The sequence below is a fragment of the Scardinius erythrophthalmus genome, assembly GCF_964197995.2.
Source record: "Scardinius erythrophthalmus genome assembly, chromosome: 8".
NCBI classification, from domain to species: Eukaryota; Metazoa; Chordata; class Actinopteri; order Cypriniformes; family Leuciscidae; genus Scardinius; species Scardinius erythrophthalmus.
This window is the reverse complement of record NC_138228.1, coordinates 40,428,339-40,444,731: the sequence shown is the minus strand read 5'-3', so window position 1 is coordinate 40,444,731 and position 16,393 is coordinate 40,428,339. Positions and strand designations below refer to the sequence as shown.

The 16,393-nt window shown below is 37.3% G+C and overlaps 1 protein-coding gene across 1 annotated transcript; it reads right to left on the bottom strand.

Moving 5' to 3' along the window:
- Nucleotides 1-409: 409 nt before the first annotated feature.
- ccnl1a (cyclin L1a) lies at nucleotides 410-16,076 on the bottom strand. Its single transcript, XM_081371781.1, has 11 exons — nucleotides 14,514-16,076; nucleotides 14,073-14,147; nucleotides 12,627-12,736; nucleotides 10,505-10,625; nucleotides 10,355-10,419; nucleotides 6,638-6,737; nucleotides 6,444-6,548; nucleotides 6,219-6,360; nucleotides 1,577-1,688; nucleotides 1,380-1,478; nucleotides 410-1,303 (listed from the first exon to the last, which is right to left on the bottom strand). Exons 1-11 carry the CDS (start codon nucleotides 14,754-14,756, stop codon nucleotides 883-885), a joined length of 1,593 nt encoding a protein of 530 aa, XP_081227907.1. The 5' UTR covers nucleotides 14,757-16,076; the 3' UTR covers nucleotides 410-882.
- Nucleotides 16,077-16,393: the final 317 nt, after the last annotated feature.

The following is a 16,393-nucleotide window of genomic DNA, read 5'->3' as shown; positions in this document are numbered from 1 at the left end:
CTGAGCTGTCCTTGTCCAGGACAATGACAGAATCAAAACCTCATATGAGGCACCACCAGTGAACAGGAGAAAGTGGCCAGTATGAAGGGATTCTGGTCCTATGTACTAGACTGACCCCCTCAGTTTTCACAGCATTTGTGAATTTGTGTTCCAGCCCCCTCCCTCAAACAGAAGATTCACTAGAATGAACAGGTTTCTCTTACATATAAGAGAAAAAACACATGTATGACAAGCTGATATACTAAAATCAATAACACCACAGCTCCAGATATTAGCTGTTTGTAATGGTGTGATAATAGGTTTTGCCTTAAAAGTCTCAAGTTGGGATTTTAATGATGTCAGAGCAAGACATTTTCAATTCATAAAACCAAGTTCCATAACAGAGTAAAAAACAACAATTGACAGTAGGAATAAGTCACTTTTTATTGAGTAAAAATCAGACATTGAAGACGTGCAGACTAAAAACCAGTGCAACAAAGTCACCATGATCCCAAAAAAAAAGTCTGCATCCAGCTGTAAAAAAATATGATCTATTTTCAGAGTAACCAATTTTCTTCCATCAGCAGAGCATCTTTATTTATTATTCCTATGTCTGTGCAAAGTATCGTTGCCTTTCCTGAAAACGTTTTCCATTTTTCTATGTAACTATTGATTTTCCCACCTTTGCTTTTATAAATCAAAGCATTTCCCATAATACATCAACATTGAACCCATCTTTACACTGTAAATATGTAGTTTCATATCCTTTCAACATTTAAAACTAAAACAGCAAAATAACACAAAAGAAATCAACAAAGTAAAACAGACAACTAGGTCAACGCTGACCACTTAAACCGAACACAAACGCACCCGCAGTCTCGCAGACGTGTAACAAGAAAACACTCAGCGTCTGTGTCGACTGTGGCTTGAATGGCTGCTGCTGTGGTGTTTGCTTTTATGAGAGCGTTCGTACGAGCGCGAGCGTTCCCGCCGGTCGCGGTGATGGCCGCCGCTGCTACGCTCGTGCTTGTGCTTCTTCGCCAGGTCAGAGGCACCTCGATCCCGGTCCCGCTCTCTCTCTCGCTCTCTGTCCCGCTCGCGGGGCTTGCTGGTGGAACGAGAGCGGCTGCGCGACCGTTTCCGTTTGTGGGCGTGTCTGCTGTGCTGGTGCAGATCGTCTGAGCGCTGCTTTGACTTCAAGTGTGGCAGGAGGGGAGACGGAGGGCCGTGGTTGGCGTGTCGCCGTGGTGATTGGCTGCGGCTGTGAGAGCGGCTACGGGAGCGAGAGCTGTAGGTGCCTGAGTGACTGTGCCTGTTATTGTAACTAGAGGAAAGGCAGCAATTGAGTACAGACACAAACATCATCGAGCATACAGCAGCGCACTGCAAATGGTACTTACTGTCGTCTGGGAGAGCGAGATCTGGACCGGGATCTCGTTCTGGAACGAGAACGACTCGCACTCCTACTGTTCCGACCTAACTTGCTCTCCTTCCTGAGTCTGAGGAAAGAACAAGGAGGATGCTTAATCAGTGCTCTTTAATTAAACTAAGCAAGTATCTGATGACAGACACATAATTTGTCTGTCAAATAACTCACCCGTTGTGTGGGCTCTTAGAGCCCTGAGTCCGATCTTCTGGTTCTTTCTTCATGGCCTTGAGCGTTTGAGGGTTGGGAGACTTCTCATCTGCCTTCATTATGTTAGGAGAACCTAACAGGAAGCATTAGATTTTTTTATAGGTTTAGGGTTAACCTTAAACAGATGCCTGTAGACATCTTCAGGCTAGTGAGATGTGTTTTGAAGGGATTGTTCACTCAAGAATAAATGAAGAGTTCAGATGCAAAAGCCTGCAAAAAATCAATAGGTAATTTTCATTGCCATTTAAGTGAAATTACTGAACTTAAATATACAAGCTTCATAAAAATGATCATTCTAAAAGAAAATTTCAGATGGCACTTAGAGGCTTTTGCATCTGAACTCTTCAAATGTTCTGTTATCATTTACTAAACTAAAAATAAAGGGCTAAAAATCAAGAATGACAGACCATTTAGACAAAGTAGGGGTAAGTGATGCAATCAAAATCTTATTTTATCTTTGTTGTTAAAAATAACAAAGATGCAAATAAAAAATACAATATAAGCTAAAATACGTTTATTTACTCAGGGTTTCTCCTACATTGAAAATTTTTTGGCGGCCGCCAAAACGATTTTTTGTCCCGCCAAAGCCTTATTTGATCTGTAATTGGGTTTTGTGAGTGAAGCGGGCTCTACTGACGGAGAGAACGATCACAGCGCTCCACTCCCGCGCGCGCACTCTCCGTCTTTGCTCTCTCCCTCGCATCAAAATCAACTGATCCTAAAGGTCGGAAGACCGAATCCATGTTTCACGTGGTGCATTCGAAGAATATTTTTGGCTGAATTAGCGCTGGGTGTGAATTGCAGTCAAAAAAAGTTGCCTTATCTTCTCTTAACTTGTGACAAGCATTCCGCACATGCAGCTGACATAACTTTAAATAAACGCAAAAAAAAAAAAAAAAAAAAAGTTTGAAGTGTTTTTGTGTGTGTTGACAAATCTTTCGTGATGTCCTAACAGCCAGGATTCCCAATTTCCCACACAACACGTCCGCTAAAGTCCGATTCGCGACCTAATGACTTGAGCCGAGGGACAGGACACTGCAGTTCACAAAGGTTCATAATTTGCATGTGCTTTAATGCCCTGTCGGTTAAACATTTAATTCGCGTGCGTTTCTCAGCGCGTGCATGTGAAGCTCACATGCACTAAAAGCCTGTCTACAAGCGCCTGGATACTGGACTAAGTTATCTTTCAAGTCTTATGTGCTTATACTGTTAAATACACACAAGGTTTACATAAAGTCAGTTGTCTAAAGTGAAAGCAAACTTGAGAAAATTGAGTAAATCTGCTTGTCAAATGCGTTATAGACTCGTCGCGCGCAGCTCTTTTAAAGAGACAGTAGCATCAGTAAACACGCTGCCTCTTGTCCTTAAAGGGATAGTTCACCCAAAAATAAAACTTATCTCATCATTTACGCACTCTAATGTTGTCTTGTTCCAAACCTGTATTAATTTCCTTCTAATATTTTCTAATATTTTTCTAATATTAATATTTTGAAGAATGTGGCTAAACAGTAGCCTAGCTAGTCCCCATTGTCTTCCAAAGGAGAAAAATATACTATAGTAGTCACTGAGGTACATCACATTCGGTTTGGTTACCCACATTCTTCCAAATAACTTATATTTTTAACAGAAGAAACAAACTTATTCGAGTTTAAAACAACTTGAGAGAGTACATTATGACAATTTGAATTTTTAGGAGAACTATTCCTTTAATGTTAACAAAACAACAAAATGCAAAGAGAAAATCACTCACTGCTCTTGACTGATAACTTTAAGTAGCTTTATGTGTAATGTGTATCTTTGATCTTAATATTTAATAACAAAGAAAATAATGACAAATATTTTTATGTTTGCCCCTGTCTGCCATTTTTTGTTGTTGTTGTTACCTAAGGCTTTGTTTTTTAAAATATGGACATTAGTTTGGCTGTAATGCTCAGTCACAAAATAGTAAAAACAAAATATAAAAAGAATTGTGATAAAATCGTGAATCGTGATTTTCCTGAAAAAAAAAATTGTAATATGATATTTTTGGCATATCGGCATATAAAATATAACATATAAAATAAGTTGTAATCGCTTTCTTTTACTAGCCTGACATTTATTGTCAATATTGGGCTTGCGGATCATGTGGGTACTAGGGTACTCTTTGCTGTGTGTGGATGACCATGTCGGTCAGCCACCACCGAAGACCAATTTTGACCCAGGAAAAACCCTGTTACTGCAACTACAATTCGAGCAAGAAACTGAATAAACAAATGTAAAAAAAAAGAAAAAAACTAAAGATGCAAATAAAAAAATACAATATAAGCTAAAATAAGTTTATTTACTGCAACTACAATTCAAGTAAGAAACTGAATAAACAAAATGTAAAAAAAAAAAAAAAAAAAAACACTAGGCCTACATAGACTTCACTGTATGAATAAAATATACAGTCTTAACCCTTTCACGCACAAGTTTAAAATATTCGAACTGACCCCCCAGAGTGAGTTTTTTCAAGGTGAGAACGTTCCCCCTTAATATTTCCATAGCGACACGTCACGCTTGTCACGTGATACACCGCAGCCACAATAACACTGTATGATAGATGTACCGCTTTTATATTGTTTTTCCTTTTTTATTCAAAATATTCACAACTTGCTTACCATGTCAACAACTATCTGATTTTCTGATTCTCAAATACGTGTAAGGGACCTTTATAAATAATCAATCTTGAAATATATGTAAGAAAGTGGTCGGTGAACTGGGAGAAGAATAGAGTAAACTTTATAGTTACTTACACAATGTGTATCTGATATGAACAACACCCGTCGGCAAATTATATTTGAATAGATTGTTATTGCTGCTTCCATAGACATCAGTGTGTATTTTACAAACTCCAAATGTATTGTTTTACTAGTGCTTATGTGTATTTAAATCTCTGAAACCTAAATTAAACATTGTGTGTTTGAAAACACAGCAAATAGTTGTGATATATGACAGTGCTGAGTGCGTCCATCTCTGGCTTAGCGCCAACCAACGTGAAAGCAGAGTTTGACGTCAGTGTTCATTCTAAATCCCATATGTGGGACCGTACCGTTCAAAAGGTTAAAGCTACTAAAGTTATTCAGTCAAGGGCAGCAAGTGATTTTCTCTTTGCATTTTGTTGTTTGACTAACATTTATGACACAGACGGTTTATTAGGCGGCTGTCACTTTAAGATCGAATGCACGGATCCAATATATTGACACATATCCGAACTGTCTACATTCACTTAATATGTGATGCGATCTGGGAAAACCCACCACATGGTGAAATTTTACCTATTACAGGTTTTGATATCATATGGATGCTGGTATCAAGCCCTTTCCAAATCTGTTTTTATTTTTATCATAGCTTGTTGCTAGCAGAAGTTATGTTTATCTGAAGTCGGCCGATCTCTATGATTTTCTGGAACGGAATTTTGAGAAAAACAGGTTTAAATAACTGTCACCGTTGAGACGCGTCCATCTCGCGATTGTTATGAAACTGCGTGACGTTATAGTTTAAACAGGATTGGCGCGAAATGCGCACTATACACATTCACTGTACATGTATGCGGTTTATTTTAAAGGTAAACTATCTTTGTAGTCTTACGAGACGGACAGGTGTATGGGATATACGGCGATTGTTTTTTTTTTTTTTTTTTTTTCACCTCTGCCGGGCGCTAATGGTCGCATAGAATGCATTAGAGAAAGAGAGTATTTTCAGCTTGACACTATAAATCGCTGTTTTTCTGCACTAAACAAGGGAATTTTGCCAAGATATTTTCAGAGATAAGAGAAAAGATGTTATAGAATAATAATTTAATGGAAAAAAAAAATTGACAAAAAAAACTGACATTCAAACTATTTTGGAATTTACTGAAAACGGCCCAGCGCGACATCCGACGGGTTTTCCCAGATCGCATCACATATATAAACAACTGTTTATGTAAACCTCCTTGTGTGTATTTGACATTTTTAGCACAATTTAGTTTACTCACTCGCTGTGTAATAGGCCTTGTGTTCTGGAGTACGTGCTCAGAAAAGCTTATGTCAGAACAGCGTGAGAATAAAAAAAAAAAAAAAAAAAAAAAAAAAAATCAACTGGCAAGGCTTTAAAAAGCATGCAAATAATAAACTCTTGTGATGGCAAACAACTGCAATGCCACACGAGGGTAACCCTACTGCTGCATTGCTAAACGTGATGTGAATGTATTTTGCATTGTACAGTATGTTGGGACAGGGGCACCAGAACTGCACCTGATAGAATGTGGCTGTAACATGATACTACGATCTCTCTTTTATTCCCTCGTTTGCAATATAAAATCATGATATCACACACCCCTACTTAATCCCCTCACACATCACTCGTTAAGCTCTCCAGTAGTTTATAAGCTGATCCATCTCCTTCATTTCAGTTTTGACCGTGAAACAACGGGTGTATGCATTAAGGTCAAATTATACTTTAGGCTTTCCATTCCTTGTATGTAAAAAGAGCAGTTTTGAACAACGATGGTAAACTATGCTTAAAAGTCTTTACTTTTAGTTTAACTAAAAGTTAACTTTACCGTTAGACTGCACAATAGGTAGAGAAAGTGACAACTTACATGGTTTGGATCCAGGAGAGAATCCGCCCAATATGGAGAGAGCAGGAGTGCCATCTGGATTCAGCCCTTTGGCTTTCAGTTTGGCTTCCTGTAGAGCCACCTTCCTCTTGTCCACTTCCTTCTCCACAAATTCATAATTTGGCTAAAAAACAAGGAAACAAATCAGAAACAAAGACTCAATATAACACACGAGTGAAGACCTGCTCATTTTAAAACAGCTCTAACCTTTTTTCTGGTGTACAACTTCAGAGTGGTTGTACATATATCTTTGATCTCCTCCTCCGTAGCACCAAACAGCTGGTACCAGAGCGGCCGAGAGGGTAACGATATCTGCCAGAATGATGGGAAAAGTCAGACATTAACACCACCACATCTCTGAGTAAACCCAAGAAGGTGAAGGACAGAGAACGGTTTTGTACCTGTAGCACTCGTGCAGCGAGGTAAATGCAGGCACAGGCGATGGTCTCAGCTTCAAATCTCACAAACACATTAGTGCGAAGGCTGTCGTTCATGTAGTTCCTGCAACACAGAAGGTGAACCACAAAATTGCAACTTCCCTGCATGGGTTGATCATCCATAACATCATCTTTATGTACGAGATTTGTCACATGATGCAAAAAGACCAAAAATAAATGGAGGCTTGAGCTTAAGTTTGTCCTTTCCCTCTCTGCCTCACGTTCCTCTGTCGTTCTACAGAAGTTAAGGCAAGCATGCAGTGTGAATGGGCACACGCACACGTTCAGTGTAGCCATGTGCACATAGACAAGCTCATGGGAGGACATTTGTCAAAAATGTAACTGGCTTGCATGCGACATTTCTACAACTTAGAGCTGCACGATTAATCGTTAAAAGATTGCGATCTCGATTCGAAACCCAAAACGAATCGCCTGTGTCTATTAAACCTTTGACAAAAATCACACCAGAACATTCAAACCTGCGTCTGCGCTGCCGCTGAGCCAGAGAGGGCAGTTGTCATGAACAAACAAGTCTTTTCAACCACACCGTATCGATATTCTGTTATCACAGAAGAACTGGTATAAAAGTTTAGATATAAACATGTCAACGGAAGCAATCAAAATAGAGTAAATCACCTTTTGAAAGTAACATGACGCTTAATTTATTCAAGAGGTTTGATAAAAAAAATGCTGATTCATTCATTAAGGTAATCATTAATGTCATTGAATCATTCATTCAAACCAACTTTAAAATAATTAATTCAGATTCATCAAACATTTTCAACAGACTGCAGCAATTAACATTTGTTAGAACCTCTAGTAAACTACATGTTATTGTTGAGCTGTCTGTTCAGAATCGTGATCTCCGTTTGAAACAGAAGAATTGTGATTCTCAATTTCTCCAGAATCGTGCAGCTCTACTACAACTCCATCTGTTTTTCATAATTCCATCTTACATACTCGCTTAACTTTCCATAAAATAAGCAGATGACAGTGTAAAATGAAGAGAAACAGGAGCAGCAGGGATGTAGCACTGATGACTGCATGCAACTCATAACAATATACAGCATGCAAAGCGGGCTGAGGAGTTGCCCTGGGAATGGACAAATACACGTCTCCTGTAGTATTAGGATACACGGCTAAATGGAGACTTGCAGACAGACCATCTTTAACTTCAACTCTGGATGACTGCCAGAAATGAGATGCAAAGCTCTGAAAAAAGCAAGCAAGCAGATGGATACTATGGACCCAAAACGCTGTCATTACAAAAAATAAGGGAAAGACTACATAGTTGTGAATTCTGCTGAAATAGAACCACTCTAGATTTTATACTGCAGGCCTTAGAACTAGGGTTGGGTATCGTTTGAATTTTAGTTATTCTAATTTCAATTCTGATTTTGCTTATCGATTCCGATTCTTTTTGATTCCAAAAAAAAGTAAAAAAAAAAAAATGTGTCCAACATATTTATTCTTAGTCTTTTGCCAAAACATTTTGTTGCAGCTGATTTTCATAAACAAAAATCAGCTGGCAAAAAAAAAAAAAAAAAAGCCTAAAGAACATATTCCTACAGTTTAAACTAAAATACCACAGCAAAAACAACCGATATAAATTTCAAACATTAAGACAAGTAAACTAATAAAATAAGAACAAATAAACAAATTAGCAATAGCACACATAAATCCAAACTAAACAGAGTTCAGGTACAGAAATTGTAATCAACTGTAAAATAACACTACATGGTTTGCTTTTTATAAATAAAATATAGATTAATCCTTATTAAAGTTAGAAAAGTTATTCCGTCAAGATCAATAAGTGATTTTGTTCTTTGATTAGCGTTAATGAGACTGCAGCAGGTTTAAGACCTTATACAGGATCCAATATGTGTTTTCTTTCTCAACTGTTTACGTTCACTTAGGACAACATGACTGTTTATGAGGATTTTGACAAGAATTTTGTGTGCATTTGTGCGTTCAAGCCCAAGACGACATACGAGAACTCAACTCAGTATCGCACACTATATGAGAGGGCTCTCTGTGTGCGCGTTTTAGATGTGTGTGCAAAGGAAACTGTGCTCAACGCAAGTGCCGAATTGAGTTCTCTTTCGCGTCTTCATGCGCTTGAAAATGGATTGAAATCACATTAAAATTTGCAAACAGGAATCGATAAGCGGAATTGAAGCTAATTTTATTACGAGTATCCGATTCTGGACCTTAAGTATCCAATTCCAGAACTGGAACCGATTTTCGATTCCCAACCCTACTTAGAATATCTGATTTATATGAAAATTCTGAGCTATATCATCACAATAATTTGGTGTGAGGCGTTATGTCTTACAGGAACTCTCTCCTGCTCAGTCTACGCTTGAACGATAATTGCTTGAAGGAATAGCTCACCCAAAATAAAAAACGTCATTTACTCACCATCATGTCATTCTAAACCCATGAAATTTTCCTCAGTGGAACACACACAAAAAAAGACAAACGTTCAATGTTCAAGACCTTCCCACCCCATACAGAGAAATAATATGGTGAACAGAGGCTGTCCATCTCCAAAATGAATATAAAAGCATGAAAAAGCATATTGTGCGCCATATTACAACTCTTCTGAAGCCATATAATAGCTTTGCGTGTGGAGAAGTGGCTATTCAGCAAAACTCTCATTGGCCATATAGGTTCAATACTATTTACACATATGCATTTTGCATGTTTATAATTGATCAAAATCTGGGGGAAAGAATTACAAAAGTTTTTTAAATTTATCTTCAATATAAATCTTACAAATTTAAATAAAACAAATTATGTTTATGCAGAAGCGCATAAGATTAGAGAGGACAGAATTAAGCTTAAATTTCAATTCAGAAGACTTTGAATAAAGAGAACAATGACCATCACCTTTTTACATTTTGACAGCCTCTGGACACTATATGCCGTCAATGTATGGAAAAGAGCAACGTGAACATTCTTTAAAATGTATACTTGGCTATTCTATGAAAAAAACTTATCATACAGGTTTGAAAAGACATCAGGGTGAATGACAACAATTTTCCTTTTTGGGTGATTTACCCTTTAATTTGGAGTACATTTAGAAAAAAAAAAAAAAAAAGTAGTCTACGTATACCACCTAAATCTAATAAGTGAAGTCTAATAATGAAATGCAAATATTCAGGTTTTAAAACTACCTTATAAAGGTGAGAGCAAATAATTAAAAAGAAAGAGAAAACTTGAGACTTGAAGCAAAAACAAAAATACAAATCCTTTTGGACAACCGCAAGAAAACAAGATGCTGATGGCAGCTGGAAAAGGCCCCCTTCAGTGATTCTCGGGCAGAGAGCTCTCACTGGATTGGCTGTCTCGAGAAGGGCAGCCAATGGGGGGAGATTCCTGAGGTCATGTGGTTGGAGGAGCAGAGTTCAGAGGTTCTTTATGACACTTACCATCATGGACTACCCTTTAATCAAAGAGTAGAGAGAAAGGACAGAGTTAAACTAAGCTCTCCATTTTCCTTTAATTACAGCCATGAACAAGAGATTTAAACAGAAGACACACACCAACACACACATGAGCCACGAATACACCAATCCATCAGATGAGGGGACAGAAAAGTTACGTAAGAGGGTTAATTACTGGGCTGGTTACACCGCAGTGTCTAGACAACCAATGCAAGATTGCTTATTTACTCACCATGCTGTCTGGACCAGCGTTTGGTTCTTCTCACATTCAAGGACTTGCAGATACATGACGATTATCTAGAAAACCAACCAAACTGCATGTCAAGTTACTCATTTTGTTTTCCAACAAAACTATTAAGTGCAACAAAAGAAAGTGACATACCTTGTGTGGGTGTTTGACGTGGACGCAGAAGCCCAGCTCCTTCAGCACACGCCGTTCAGCTTTTATCACCTGGTTTTTGGTGTTTATGTAGTTCTGATCAAGTATCAATGGACTTGGACTCCTGATTTATGAAGGAACGAAAGTAAAATGGTTTCCCCATACCCAAATACTATTCAAGACAATGAAAAAGTGCCTTTTGTTTGCTTCATTTTCAATTCAAATCATTCTGTTTCCCTTTCAACCAACTACAGGCAACAGGTCCAGTTTTTTTGACTCCTGTAATTTCAGTTTAAGACTTTTAGTACTGCCACAAGTTACTAGCAAGAAAATGCTCCACCTCTCACACATCATAGCTTCAACAGAATATATATTTAAAAAAAACACGTTCTACTATAAACGCACTAAGCAATATCACAATAATACACTAACCAGGTCAATCTTGGGAAACAAAAACCTCAACACACAGTATACAACGTCTCAGCAGAACCATTAAAAAACATACAAGAGACGTGAGCTTTTTATCAAAAACACTACTTGAAGAACAAGTTCATGACAACATGATAACAAGGCTGAGTCACGATTTGAGAATAGTACGGATGTACTTCAGGGTGTGTAAGGTAATCACGTAAATAACACTGGTCACCTTCACTACATGTTCAAAATCTGCAATACAACAGCAAAATATACTGAGCAACTAAAAGGTGACCATCTAAATGATGTTTTTATTCTTGTTCTCTTTTAGCTATTAAAAACTATACCTGTCCAGTTGTGATATCAAGAAAAAAAACACTTAACATTTAATACTTTACCAAAACTATGTTGTACACCTAAACAATATTACAAATTCAATTATTCAGTACTGGAAAAGAGCCTACATTTTACCAAAATAACAGATTTAGAATTTTTCATTTTCTCTCTCTCGCATTGAAATAGAGAGAAAACTGTTTCTATTTCAATAGTTATAATCTAAATTTTCATTTTCACTGACATGACATCCAGACATGCAGAAATATTTCATAAACATTAACACAACATATTTAGTTTCAAGTCACACAATTACATCTGAAATCATAATAAATCAAAAAAATCTACGCTAAACAACATGGTTAGTGATTTCTAAGGCAAAATGCACACAAAACAGCTCTGACAACCTGATGTCGAAGACTGCTCTGAGGATAACTCAACATTTAATTGTGCATTTTGGACAATAAAGTGTCTAAAACACCCAATCCAAACATAAGACTTATATTACGACGCAAAAAATAAACACGTTCTTCTCAGTGTGCAACCCTCACAGCTCCTGTCATGTGAACATGTGCAGAGTGAGATATTTCTGTGGAAGCTATGACATGTGCGGTGAGGTGTCTCTTGATAATGAAGTGAAAATTTAGATCATCACCTGTGCTGGCAGAGACAATAAGCTTAAACTGAGATACAGGAGTCACCCAGACGCTTCGGACCAGCGGCCAACCTGTCGATCCCCGATATCCCAGTGACCGCTTTCAGACCACTGGCTTCTCCCGGGGGAGGGGGGGAAGCGACACCTCGCTCACTGTTGCCATGCCGACTGCTTCATCTCTACGTACCATTCCACATCACCCAGGCATTGGTAAATGTAGCTGGTCGCTGTTAGTTGGTTGCAAGGGAAAAGAGAATTCAAGTTAATACCGCGTCCTTGATTTCAGATGAACAATTTTTCCTTTTTATTCTCTTTTAATTGTTTGCAGAATTTAGACTAGCCAGTGATTTATGCAACATAGCCCAATTGCCATCATATTCCCTTGATCAAAATTAACCTTTTGAGCCGTTTGAACGTATTTTACTCGTTCAGGTAATATCCTGCTGTTACTACCAATTATGACTGATGACGGAACTGAAAAGCTTTAAAATGGTTTAGAATAAAGCAAACAAAATTAAGACATCATATCAACGACAAACAGAAGTGCACAGACTACTCACAGTTAACATGTTTAAGTATACCTGAATCATTTACAATTTGAGGTGATGACATTAAATGTTATTGAAAGAAAAATGAATCGGTTAAGGGTGGGAGGTTGGGCGCACAGGTAACGAACAGAGGAAACGGTGTGACAGAAGCCCTGCGAGACCGAGACATGCTTACCTTTTGCCTCGGAGCTGCCTTAAATGGTGAAACACATTGATGACGTCTCGAATTCGTCGAGGGGCTTCTTCGATCTTTGAAGCCAAGTTCATACAGGCCATGGCAACAATCTAGATAGAGAACAGATGACAGAAAGAGCCGTCAGAAACACTGCTACACAAGAAACCAAGCAGCATACGTTAGTTGACAGGCCAATATACCGATAAATATATCAATTTCAGAACTTGTACGTGGACAAGAAACATTTTCTGCTTTTAAATAATGAATTTGAGCAACCGTTGCATGAAATGTATTTCATTTTGTAAGTGTCGGCAAATGAAAACATAGTATCGGGCAAACGTTTGGAAACATTAGCCTACTATTTTTTATGTTTTTGAAAGAAGTCTCTTATGCTCTTCAAACCTGCATTTATTTTACCCAAAATACAAAAAAACAGCAATATTGTGAAATCTTACTATTATTTCAAATAATGGTTTACTATTTTAATGTACGATAAAATAGAACATATTTCAGTGATACAAAGCTGAATTTTCATCAGCCAATACTCCAGTCTTCAGTGTCACATGATCCTTCAGAAATCATTCTTAAATGCTGATTTGATACTCAGTTATAAAAAGAAAAAAGCATTTCTTTTATTCATTATCTTTTGTAACAATATACACTACCGTTCAAAAGTTTGGGGCCAGTCATTTTGTTTCTTCATTTTTATTTTTTGAAAGAAATAAATACTTTTATTCAGCAAGGATGTGTTCAATGGATAAAAAGTGATAGTAAAGACTTATACTGTTAGAAAAGATTTATATTTTGAATAAACATTGATCTTTTCAACTTTTTATTCATCAATGAATCCTGAAAAAAGTATCACAGGTTCCAAAAAAAATTTAGGCAGCAGAACTGTTTCCAACATTGACAATAAATCAGCATATTAGAATGATTTCTGAAGGATCATGTGACACTGAAGACTGTAATGGCTAATGAAAATTCAGCTTTATATCACAGAAATAAATTATATTTTAAAGTATATTACAATAGAAAACCATTATTTTACATTGTAATAATATTTTACAATATTACTGTTTTTCTGTATTTTTGAATAAAAGCAGGCTTGATAAGAGACTTCTTTCAAAAACTTGTAAAATAGTAATGTTTCCAAATTCATATATAACGTTATATAAAATAAAGCTAAATATATAGTAAAATTGTGAACTTAGTGAGCTGTCTAACTAGACAGTGTTCCTTTCAAACAGGCTGATGCCCAAAAATCACGCCAAGTTAGACAGTTCGTTTGAAAACAAGTCCATTATAATTACCCAGTTATGACGCCAACATTAAAAAAAATGTATACACTATACAATTTGGTTATAATCAGATTGAATGTCATTAACAGCAGTTCGAACAACATGGCTGCCATCCGCATTGCTTGTAAATACGGCTTTATTCTCTTACCTCAAAACTGTGTTTCACGAAAGACTTCGAGTAGAAGAAGCGATGAAAAAGCACTTGTCCGGTCGCCATGGCAACCTGAAACAGAAATGAAATTAAAGAAAATTTAATAAACCGCCCTGTTTTGTTTAAAAAGCAACGTCCGCCATTTTGTTTTTGTCTAGCCGACGGACACCGTTCATGTAAGACGTACAGAATCCATGTTACTGAACACAGGATTAAACACTGTGTAAAAGCTAAACGTATATTATGACGTACGTATTATTATTTAACAAGTCTTTTAAGTCCATGGGAAAGTTTAGCGTGTTTTGTCGAATTAGAGGTGTTTGTTTGATAATGTCACATCGCAATTGTTTGACTAATTGTTTATTTCAACTTCCAACCTTAATATAACAGTTTCGCTTAGATTAATCGTTTTTGTACTCCAACAAACATATGAATTACCTGCGGCAGGCGCAGCAGGATTCCGGCGGCCTGGATGAGCTCGCAGCCCAGGATCCGCAGGTCGGTCTCGACGTACAGGTCGAGGCCATCCTGCATAGACGGGGTTGGGGAAAGCTTTTCCTCTGGAATCAAAGAATTATCGATGGTGAGGAAGACTTCGGAATACACTTTATCCCCTATTAATATGCCTTCGCTATTAGCGGGAGCGTTTGCGGCGGGACCGGTGGCCATCGACGCCTCCATGATCGCTGTCGTCGGTACCTGCCGAGGACGTTAGAATCTAGAAATATTCTCGTAACCCAGAGCGGATAACAGCGCTGCTTCTGTGAAAGCTCGCTGATTGGTGCAGAGATGTGTGTCATGTGACCAAAACAAACAATCGCTGTCAGACAACTGTTACATTATTCAACGCTGTAACCGACCGCATTTCTTTGAAGTACGTTTCTGCGCCCATAGATAGATTAGTAGACACCTTTTATAATACACTTTAAATACATTGCTGGTTATGCTAGGGTTGTAAGCGTTATTAATAGGTTTTTTTCGGTAGATTTTTTTTCCACAGCGCCTCCTGCAGATCATATCGCCATCCTGCAGCAGTCTCTTCCTGTAAATGACACTTGCGCCTCCAGGTGTTTGTATTTCTATAAGGATTGAACGTAGGTCTGACGTAAGTCTGGCTTGACAAACAGCAGATTTGTACACATCCGCGACCTATTGTAGAGCCGGATAAAATGAGAGATAACATTTATTTTATTCAGGTATAACATAAGTAAACACATAAAACACTCCACGTAATCACGAGGGAGCTAGCATAGCGATTTATCAGCATGGTAGGCTATTTCTACTTTTGCCAACTTATGTGTAGTCTCTGTGCTTCGTTTATTTTATCATGGCAATCAGATACATTCCCTTTGAGAGAATTTAAGTTGTTCTATCTACTTTCATAAAATTTTATTTAAACGTTTCACCAAAATATATATTTCATTATTTCTCTGGCAGTGGCCATGCTGTTGGTCTTATTAATTTCTTTGTTCTGCTTTAATTTTTTATTTTATTTTTACAATAAAACCTTTCTTTATACTCTAACATTCTTTCATACTCTAAAATCTCTCAAAAATAATAACAAATTGATCTTTCTCACTGACTGTGGTGTCTTTTCAGTACTTTTTTGTATTTTTCCTTTCCTTTTCATGTTATGTATTTTGTATTTCAATACTGTGTTCTGTTTGTTCTTTGCAATAAAAAAATATCAGCATAATAGATTTCATAATCTTTTGAGTCTATTCGATATCAACGCATTATGAAAAATAGTAGAAACAGTAGGCTATACTTATCCTTCGGAGAAACTGTTACTGTAATAGGCTATGTAATATGTGTATTTTAAGATAGATTTCTGTGTAGTTTAAGATTGCAGCCACTACCCAGTGACTGGATACGGGAAGTACCATGACGCCGATGACAGGAACTGAAGTCAGTGTGCAGAACATATCAATCCGCGGATACGCTCTACAGTCGTGTGGCTGACGTCATGAGAAAAGACACACGTTAGCAACGATCCTCTAGTTTTAGAAAAACAACAACAACAACAACAACAAAAAAAAGATCCCCTAGTATTTTTTTCTGGAGCCGTTTTTTGGCATTATTTACTGGAAAAGAGCATGGTTGTTGCTTGAAAAATACAGTATTTCTAACCAGATAAAATAAGTTCATTTTAAGACACTGCATAATAACCAGCTCCCAAATTGTGCTGCTTTTATCAATGCAATCAGATACATTCCCTCTGGAAGAATAAGGTGTTATCTATCTCATGTTATAAAATGTGAATTAAACTTCTCTGAAAGATTAATTTTTCTGTCAGTAACCATGCTGGTGAACTTTTT